This window comes from Glycine max, chromosome 16, assembly GCF_000004515.6.
Source record: "Glycine max cultivar Williams 82 chromosome 16, Glycine_max_v4.0, whole genome shotgun sequence".
Taxonomy (NCBI): Eukaryota; Viridiplantae; Streptophyta; class Magnoliopsida; order Fabales; family Fabaceae; genus Glycine; species Glycine max.
The window spans coordinates 25,378,014-25,388,629 of record NC_038252.2 but is presented as its reverse complement, the minus strand read 5'-3'; the positions used below and the strand labels follow the sequence as shown (position 1 = coordinate 25,388,629).

The window sequence follows — 10,616 nt, the reverse complement described above, 5'->3', positions numbered from 1 at the left end:
TCAGTATTTGGATGATTTATCAGGATTGAATAGACCAAAATGTCGCTCAGTTTCTGCACCTGGCTTTTGGTTTTCGTCAAACATGGCAAACAAAAATGTTTGTATAGGCCTACCAGGTCTCTTTGGAGTTCCACTCCCACTATTGGCATGGTTTATCAAATTATAGTAATAAGCATGTGCATTTTCAACCAAGGCTCCGTCTCCGCCAGCAGATGGCCACCCACTCTCAGATACAACAATCTCCAAATTAGGTGCACCTATCTTCTCAAGAGCAGCGTATATTGAATCCAACATAGCATCGAAGAGGTTTTGGTACCCAATATCATTGGTTCCTTGCTGAGTAAAAAGAGCATATGGAAGATTAATGTCTTGTTGATCATTAACATATGCGAAGTAAGGGTACACGTTGGCAAGAAGTGGGGCTCCATTCTTCACTAGGAAATTGATAATAGGCCCTATGTATGGGCTTGCATCTGCGGTGAAAACACCGTTGTTGGGTGGGTAGGAATTGGTAAGCAACGTGGCGTCTATTGCTGTTGACACCTTGGTTTGCAAATTGGCTGATGAAATTGCATTCTGGATGTTGGTCATGGCAGGCAAAATGTACGGGGCAACATCGTAATTGGGGTGAACTTCATTTCCAACAACAATGTACTTGAAATTGACATCTTGTGAATAGGATGTTACATAACGATGGACCCAATCAGTAGCAACATTGGGATCTGTTAGAGATTGAAGGGTTTCTCCAGCCACGTCCATCGTCAACTCTATGTTTGAACCTCTAAGGGCTTGAAGTGTTTCTTCATCTGGAGAGTATATGCGCATTCTGGATATACCCTTTGATTTATATAAATCCACAACTTCTTGCTTTGATGGTAGATTATTACCATTTACTCCATAGCAAATTCCTACAACTTGTGTTTGTGCAGCTGCGTAACATTTGACTAATAATTAAGTAACTCTTAGAGGATAAAGACATCATTAATAGAAACAATAAAATAAAATATATAATGTCATGTAAAAAATTGAATGAAATTCATGAACAAATAGTGTTGCAAAATATAAAATTAAAACACATATGAAGATCTGTGCGTTAGACAAATGAGATTGCTAACACTGATTATATTTGGTAAAGAAGTGCAAGTGAATAGTGATAAAGTAAAAAAGAAAAGTTGGATAGTAATATAACATAAAGGAGAGTGGAAAAGTGTGTTGGTTTAGACGGGATATGGAAGGAAGGGTGGCAGCATATCACAATTGGTAACATATACTCACCTTTATGACTTTGAGGCTCAGCAAAGGCTTTGGGAGGAATTAAAGGAAAGAAGACAAAGAAGCTCTTGCGATAGGTGGTGTGTAGGTTCACTAATTGGTTTTTTTTGGTATAGGGCCCATTTTTATAGGCTGTTTTTAAGCCAAGGCTTTGTGGCTTGCTTGGTTACTTTCTATTTACCTTATTGAGGTTAAATGACTATTAACCAGGGAAACATGCATGATGGGTTTGTTTTCTTTTGTATATGTGTTAAGAAAATCCTTGTGCCATCATCAATATATTAATTTGCTGATAATAAAAGACAAAAGCAAAAGAAATATGGACCTGTAAATTCTAGTACTCGAATGGAAGATAATATTCCAACAAGCAGCAAGATGGTGGAGACAGACATTGCAATGTTAATTTTTAATGCTAAATCAATGTGTTACACCCAAATATAAACCAAACTTAACACACGATCGACTATACTTTTACCCTTACGGCTTACTTATTTATATAAGCAGAAATAAGTTAACATCTAGACAATTTTGCTCCTGAAATCACCATCATGATTTGCTTTTGAATTCCAATTAAGATCGTCTGCACATCCTGTAATAATATTCTTTGATGGCAGTTTAATATTGGCATGGTCATTTCTGCATACGTTCTTTAAAATTATTTAATACAGTTAATTTTTTTAATTTAAATATACTTTTTTTTCTACAATGATTTAAATAATAGTTTATTACTTTTATTAATAATTATTAATTTGCATGCCGTAAAAAATAGTTGTTAATTAAGCATATTAGTAATGTTTTGTTTTTTGCTGGAGAAAAAGGGGCTAGGCCCCAAACGAAAACTTCTATTAGCAATTATTTATATACATGATTTATTATTGTAAGTATTAGTTTTCCTAGTTAGTATATAATTAGGATGATGATTAACTGTCGTAAATACAATAACATAAAGTTAATGATTATAATAATCTTTAAAAAAAATCACTACTAATATGGTAAGTGATTCTAAAAATAGAAACAAAATTAAGATACATGGAATATCCCACAAAACTACCTGAAACTAAAAAAAAAATTGGTAATTGAATGTTATGTTTGGAAAAACTAACTAAAAAGTTAATTAGAATTGAAAGTTGGAAACTGGTAACAAAAAATTAAAAAAATTAACTTAATAAATTATAAATATTTAATAAAGTTAGTTGTCGAAGTAGTGCAAAAGCATAAAATTGTTAAAAAGAACAATGACATACAAGTTTTAGAGAGAATGCTCTTTTTCTTAATCTTCAAAAATACAACTACTGCAGTTACAAAGTTACAATATATAGACTACTGCAGTTACAATATATTTAAAATGACTCCACATAATTACTCCATATAACTACTTCACATAACTCCTATTTACAAGAAACTACCACTAACTTCTTAACTTCTATTAACTTCTATTCACATCAACATTCCCTCCCTTAAACTAAAAAGAAAAACAAACATTTAGTTTATAACTGACGCATCAACCATTCCCAGCATACTCCGTAATTTCAAGAATTGTTCTAACTTGAGAGGTTTTGTCATTATGTCTGCAACTTGTTCTTGAGAATTACAGTAACTCAACTCCACAATTTTGTCTCTGGTCAAATCTCTAAGAAAATGAAACCTTATATCAATATGTTTGCTTCTGCCATGAAAAACAGAATTCTTTGATAGCTGTATAGTAGAATTATTGTCACATTGAATCAAAGTACTATTTTCCTCCTTATGACCAAGTTTCTCTAAAACTCTTCTCAACCAAATACATTGACTGGCACAAAACGCAGCAGCTATGTACTCAGCCTCAGTAGTAGACAATGTCACTATAGGCTGTTTTTTAGAAGACCATGAAACTGCTCCAGAACCAAGTAAGAATGCAAAGCCAGAAGTGCTCCTACGATCATCCAAATCACCAGCAAAATCACTGTCGGTGTAAGCCACCAAATTTGTGCAACCATTCTTTTTGTAGAAAATTCCAAGCTCAGTTGTACCTTTCAAATACCTTAATATTCTTTTTGCTGCAAGCCAATGAGATTCAGTTGGGCAAGACATGAATCTACTAATAAGACTCACTCCATACATCAAATCAGGTCGAGTTGCAGTCAAGTACATCAGATTGCCAACCACCTGTTTGAACAAAGTTTCATCAACTTTGGTTCCTGCTTCATCCTTTGACAATTTCGTGCCTGGAACAATAGGATTCTTCACTGGATTGCTTTTATCCATTCCAAACCTTCCTAGAATTTCATGAGCATACTTTCTTTGACACACAAAAATCTCATCTAAACTTTGTATTACTTCAATCCCGAGAAAATATCTCATCCTCCCCAAATCAGTCATGTCAAATTCCAACATCATGGAATTCTTAAAATCATCATACATACTTTTATCATTTCCAGTATATATTAAATCATCAACATAAAGACTTACTATTAAAATTTTACCTACTTCCTTCGACTTTGTGAACAGTGTGTGTTCACATAAACACCTTTCAAAGCCTTCTCGAACAAAGTAAGCCTCTATCTTGCTATACCACGCCCTTGGTGCTTGCTTCAAGCCATACAATGCCTTTCTTAGCTTGTAAACTTTGCCTTCTTCACCTTTCTTCTCATATCCCAATGGTTGTTGCACAAAGATTTCTTCATTGAGTTCACCGTGAAGAAATGCACTCTTTACATCTAGTTGAAAAACATCCCAATTGTTTTGTGCTGCCAAAGCAAGTATTAATCGAATGGTGTCAAGTCTAGCAACTGGAGCCAAAAGAGCCAAAACTTCAGTATAATTAACTCCATATTGTTGTGCATACCCCTTCGCCACTAGCCTTGCTTTGTACTTGTCTACCCCTCCTTTCTCATTAAGTTTGGTTTTGAAAACCCACTTAACTCCAATTGGCTTCACCCCTTTCGGTAAAATAATATAAAAAAGACAACAAAAACATCATTTATTTAAAGAGGACAATAAGATAGAAGTTAACATTAAAAAAAATGCTACGTCAAAGGAGTTGGAAGCTTTGTATCTCTAATTTTAATAAACTTGAGAGATGTTTGATGATATCTCTGGATATTAAATGGCTATCTCCTCCTATTGATAAGTTAAAATTGAACTGTGATGCCTCTATTATCCTGGATTTTCTTCTTTGATGATTTTCACATTTTCTGTTAATATGGGTCTTTTTAGTTTTGATGGCTGAATTATGAGCCATGTGTATTGTGATCTCCATAGCTTGGAGTAGGGGCTTCAAATACTTTTTAGTTGAGAGTGATTCAAACTAATGATTTCAGTTCTGAAGCATGCTTCTAACCTCTGCTATAGTATTGCCCATAATATTCATTCATTCTTTGACAGAGGAAGTGTTTTTAGTGGCACCATGTATTGCGGGAAGCAAATCAAGTGCCAGACAACATTGCAAACCATAAAATGTCTTCAGATGATAATTGGCATGTTTATGATTTTGTTTTACTTCTTGTTGTGGAATATGTAAGATTGACTGTTTTCCCTCATGATTTTTAATCTAATTTATAGGGGCTAATTGTCCTTATGATTAAAAAAAGTCATTAAGGTGATTAGCAATATTCAATCATTCTTGTTTTCAAAGATGAGTTTTTTTAATAATACCAACTCATTTTATTTCCTTCCAAAGTCTAACCCCTACCCCACTTCTAATACACCAACAAAATTCCTCCTTGATAACAACTTCAGAACTCTGTATACTCCTCCAATAATATCTCGGATTATAGCCCACCTGAGCTTCTAAAAAGCCTTCATTTGGGTAATACCTCACCTTTAGAACGTGGGAGATAAGCTCATATGGACTGAAAACCAAAATCCACCATTGTTTACCAAACATAGCAACATTGAACTCGTGAATATATTTAAATTTAAGCACGCCAAATTCCTTTATGATAATAAGTTTCTCCCACTGCAACCACCTAATGCTTTTATGATTTCCACTACCAGAGTCCTACCAAAAGGAGTTCATAATCTACTACACGGAAACAAATAAGAGAAAGACACTCCTACAGTAAGATGGGATGGCTTATATCACTGGTTCCACCATTACTTCTCCTCCTACTTTAGATAGAAACTTACCACTCCACGATTGTATTTTACTCCAAACCTTGTCGATTCTTAGGAATTATCATTACTAGGAATATGATGCGTAAAATACATTTGATTAGCCATAATAAGTCTCTTGGACAATTTAGCCTCATCCACTGATAGCTTTTCTAGCTTATATTTCATTTGGTCTTCAAGACCCTAGAAGACCACATTATTCGCAAAATACACGAGTTGTACCAAACAATACCCATCTTTCAAATTTTGGAAGATCTTGTGTTGTACTAAACAAAACCTAAGAGCATATATCTATCGATTTCAATTCAATGTGTGTTCATATTTGGATGATTTATTGGGATTGAATAGACCAAAATGTCGCTCGGTTTCCGCACTTGGCTTTTGGTTTTCATCAAACATGATGTCAGACCCTAATTTCGTCCGGGGGTGTTGTTCGATATGATATTTTGATTCTTGCTAGTCGAATTACGATATTGGGTACCAATTATAGTGTGAAGCAAGGAATCGCTTAGTGTTTTGATCAAGAAAACAAAAGGATACCAAGGAAGTGAGCAAAAGGGTTTTTTTATTTTTATTTTTCTAGACCCTAGCTCGCCCAGGCTAGCATCTGGCTCACCTAGGTCATGAAATAGTTTCATGCCTAAGCAACCAACTCACCTGGGCGAGCTCATTCCTTTAGAGCTAAGTAACCAGCTCGCCTGGGCGAGCTCAACCACCCCAAAATGGCTTTTTCCCAATAAATAGCCAGGTTGGGGAGTTAAGGGGTTCCAAGGTTCAGGAGTTGAGAGAATTGAGAGAAAAGAAGGAGAAAGAGAGAAAGAAGAAGAAACGAAGTCGATGCGCTATCGAATCGCAACCGTGATCATTTCCTACATCGTTCTTTTGTTTTGTGTTCCTCGTGCAACAGTCGGTTAGTTTTGTTTTTAAGAGTTGAATGTAATCTATGTACCCTTAGGGGTCCCTTCTATTATTATGTGCATATTCATCTTCTTCATTTATCATCGATGATCTCATTTTTTTTTTGTAAAGTTTAATCCTAACCGATCACTAGTGGCGTAAAATTGTCTTTAAAGAGATTGAAAGTTAATAAACAAAATCAAAATAAAACCAACTCATAACTAAATTTCTCTCCATCAAAAAATCACTTGAAATCGTTTCAAGGTCCAACGCCTTAACGACCTTTTTGTTTGTAATTAAAATTAATCTTTCAAAAGCATAAAACCTATAGAAGCAAAGCTTCCAGACTTATTTTGAAGATGCCAAAGACTCAAGTCAAGAATCAAGATTCAAACAAGTTTCAAGAATCAAAGAGTCATTCAATCAAGAATCAAGATTCAAGTAAAGAATCAAGAGAAGACTCAAGATATGCAAGAACCATTAAGATAAGTATAAAAAGAGTTTTTTTTTTTAAATATTGAATAGCACAATTTGTCCAAAGGAATTTTTCAAAGAAAAAAATCTTTTACTAGAGTTTTTACTCTTTGGTAATCGATTACCATAAGGCGGTAATCAATTACTAGAAGTCCAAACAATTTTATAACTGATTTACAAAGTAGTAATCGATTATCATGGACATGTAATCGATTACCAATGTTTTTGAACGTTGAATTTCAAATTTCAAGATTCACAACTTGTGATAAAACATTTTCAAACTTGTGTAATCGATTACACAACATTTGTAATCGATTATCAGTGTTTCTAAACATTGGTTTTCAAATCTAAACATGAAGAGTCACAACTATTGATGTGTAATCGATTACACTATAATTGTAATCGATTACCAGTGACTGGTTAAGAGTTACGATTTTTTAAAGTGACTAGTTTTTAATTTGCCAAGAGTCATAACTTTTAAGTGACTAGTTTTCAAAGAGAGTCACAACTTTTAAGTGACTAGTTTTCAAGAGAGTCACAACTTTTAAAAGTGACTAGTTTTCAAGAAATTGCCAAAAGTCATAACTTTTAACATGGTTTCTTCAAGAGCCATCAAATGGCTATAAATATGTGACCATAACACGAATTTCATAAAAAGATACTGATTACTGAATCATTCTCAACATCTTTCTAAAAGTTTTTGTTCAATACTTGCTTTATCAAGAAAAGTTCATTGGGCAAAAACTTATGTTATTCTATTTTCCTCTCCTCCTCCATTCTTACAAAAAGATTTTCAAGAGATCAACTCTTAGTGACTGTTTTCAAGAGAATGTCTTCTTGGTTAAACACTGGACTCAAAAGGCTAACCGCTTTTGGGTTCATTGCAAGAAGCGGATTTGCTTCTTGGTTGATCACTGGATCCAAAAGACTAACCGCTTTTGGGTTTCATTGCAAGAAGTGGGTACAACTTCTTGATTATTATCACTGGACTCAAAAGACTAACCGTTTTTGGGTTCATTACAAGAAGTGGGTACAACTTCTTGGTTGTTATCACTGAACTCAAAAGACTAACCGCTTTTGAGTTCATTGCAAGAAGTGGGTATAACTTCTTTGTTGTAATCACTAAACACAAAGGAGGGGATTCCTTTGTGGTTCATTGCTTGTAAAGGATTTTACAAGGATAGTGGAAATCTCAAGCGGGTTGCTTGGGGACTGGATGTACGCACGGATTATGGTCGAATCAAGATAAATTCGGTTTTGCATTCTCTTTTCCCTTATCTCTTTTACTTTTTGTTGTCTTTACATTTCCGCAAGTTATTTTCCTTCATTTATTATTTCAGTAACTTGTTAACAAAGAAATAATTGAATCTAGGGAATAATTATGAAAGGGAAAATTTCAATTAGGAATAGTCAACGAAATCTTAATTCAACCCCCCTTCTTAATATTTCTGAGGCCACTAGTCCAACAAAACCAACTCAACACACAAACTTTTTCACTATAAAAAATTACGTAGGTATGAATTTCTCATTACACCTGAGGATACGTAGGAGCAATGGCAGTCCCCTTGTCCACTCCAAAAAATATAAAAATATAAAAAGAAAAAAATAAATAATTTTGAAGTCATGTTGTGCACACTCGATTAAAGGTTGTCGTTCCTTGTGACGGACGCGTGGGGTGCTAATACCTTCATTATGTGTAAACAACATTCAAACCCTTCTTTTCAAAATTCACAGCCTTTATTTATTTTTAACATTTTTCTTAAATAAATATTGATGACGACTCCTACGCGTTTTCTTTTTCAGAAGATGCGTCGTAGGGTAGGTTTTGACACATGGCATACAAAAATGTTTGTATAGACCTACTAGGTCTCTTTGGAGTTCCACTCCCACTATTGGCATGGTTTATCAAATTAAAGTAATAAGCATGTGCATTTTCAACCAAGGCTCCATCTCCGCCTGGAAATGGCCACCCACTCTCAGATACAACAATCTCCAAATTAGGCGCGCCCATCTTCTCAAGAGCAGTGTATGTTGAATCCAACATAGCATTGAAGAGGTTTTGGTACCCAAAATTATTGGTTCCTTGCTAAGTAAAAAGGGCATATATAGGCAATACTAATGCCTTGTTGATCATTAACATAAGTGAAGTAAGGGTACACATTGGGAAGAAGTGGGACTTCGTTATTCACTAGGAAAATTATAATGGTCCCTATGTATGGGCTTGCATCTACGGTGAAAACACCATGATTGGGTGGGTAGGAATCAGTAACCAATGTGGCGTCTATTGCTGTGGATACCTTGGTTTGCAAATTGACTGATGAAATTGGATTCTGCATGTTGGTCATGGCACGTAAAATGTACGGGGCAACATCGTAATTGGGGTGAACTTCATTTCCAACAACAATGTACTTGAAATTGACATCTTGTGAATAGGATGTTACATAACGATGGACCCAATCAGTAGCAACATTGGGATCTGTTAGTGATTGAAGGGTTTCTCCAGCCACATCCATCATCAACTCTATGTTAGAACCCCTAAGGGCTTGAAGTGTTGCTTCATCTTGAGAGAGTATGCACATTCTGGGTATGCCCTTTGATTTATATAAATCCACGACTTCTTGCTTTGATGGTAAATTATTACCATTTACCCCATAGCAAACTCCTATAACTTGTGTTTGTGCAGCTGCATAACATTATACTAATAGTAGTTAAGTAACTCTTAGATGATAAAGACATCATTAATAGAAACAATAAAATAAAATATATAATGTCATGTGAAAAATCGAATGAAATTCAAGAGCAAACAGTGTGCAAAATGTAAAATTAAAACACGTGTGAAGATGCATTAAAAAATGAACGTTCTAACACTAATTATATTTATTAAAAAAAGTTCAAGTGAATAGTAATGAAGTAAAAAAGAAAAGTTGGATAGTAATATAACATAAAGGAAGGGGGGGAGTGTGTTGGTTTTGAGGGGATATAGAAGTAAGGGGGGCAGCCTGTCACAATTGTCAACATATACTCACCTTGTGACTTTGGGGCCAAGCGAAGGCTTCGGGAGGAATTAAATGAGAGAAGACAAAGAAGCTATTGCGATAGGTGGTGTGTAGGTTTACTAATTGGTTTCTTGGTATATGACCCGTTTTTATAGGCTATTTTTAAGCCAAGGCTTCGTAACTTGTTGTCTTGGTTACTTTCTATTTACCTTATTGAGGTTAGATGGCTATTAACCGGGGATGCATGATGTGTTTATTTTCTTTTCTATATGGGTTATGGTACCCCTTGTGCCATCGTCAATATATTTATTTGATGATAGTAACAAAGAAAGCGAGAGAAGTATAGGCCTGTAAATTCTAGTACTCGAATGGACGATAATATTCCAACAAGCAGCAAAACGATATAGACAGACATTGCAATGCTAATTTTTAACAATTATATCAATGTGTTATACCCAAACATAAACCAGACTTAAAACAAGACTATGCTTCTACCCTTACTGCTTACCTATTTATATAAGCTGAAAGAAGCTAATATCTAGACAATATGACTCTTGAATCGCTATATCATCATTTGCTTTTGAATTTAAATTAAGGTCCAACCATATATATTTTTTGTGAAGGAATATATATTACAGGATCCTGATACATCAAATATAGTTAACAATTTATATGCACATCCAGTAATAATATTCTTTGATGGCAATTTAATATTGGCATGGTTATTTCTGCATACGTTTTAAAAAAATATTTAATATGCACTACTACATTTTTTGCCTAATGCTACACATGCAATGTGTTGTCTATTTAAAAAAACCATTTTATTTTTCTTAGAGAATGATTTTTAGACTATGGTAAACTAAGGCGTTGTCTTAGCTTTTGGGA

At 34.5% G+C, this 10,616-nt stretch overlaps 2 protein-coding genes across 2 annotated transcripts; both read right to left on the bottom strand.

Moving 5' to 3' along the window:
* Positions 1 to 1,664, bottom strand: LOC121173686 (glucan endo-1,3-beta-glucosidase). The gene is made up of 2 exons (XM_041010359.1): positions 1,598 to 1,664; positions 1 to 929 (listed from the first exon to the last, which is right to left on the bottom strand). Exons 1-2 carry the CDS (start codon positions 1,662 to 1,664, stop codon positions 1 to 3), a joined length of 996 nt encoding a protein of 331 aa, XP_040866293.1.
* A 4,000-nt stretch (positions 1,665 to 5,664) lies between these two features.
* LOC100798595 (glucan endo-1,3-beta-glucosidase-like) lies at positions 5,665 to 10,146 on the bottom strand. The gene is given in 4 exon segments (XM_014768712.1): positions 5,665 to 5,774; positions 8,566 to 8,842; positions 8,844 to 9,418; positions 10,080 to 10,146. Coding segments are annotated over 4 exon segments (1,029 nt in total).
* Between the last annotated feature and the right edge of the window lie 470 nt (positions 10,147 to 10,616).

Excerpts from the sequence above, each read along its gene's own strand:
- LOC121173686 (XM_041010359.1), bottom strand. The coding sequence starts at position 1,664 with ATGTCTGTCTCCACCATCTTGCTGCTTGTTGGAATATTATCTTCCATT. Across the intron at positions 930-1,597 it reads TCGAGTACTAGAATTTACAG|CTGCACAAACACAAGTTGTA; the intron begins GTCCATATTTCT and ends AATGTTACGCAG.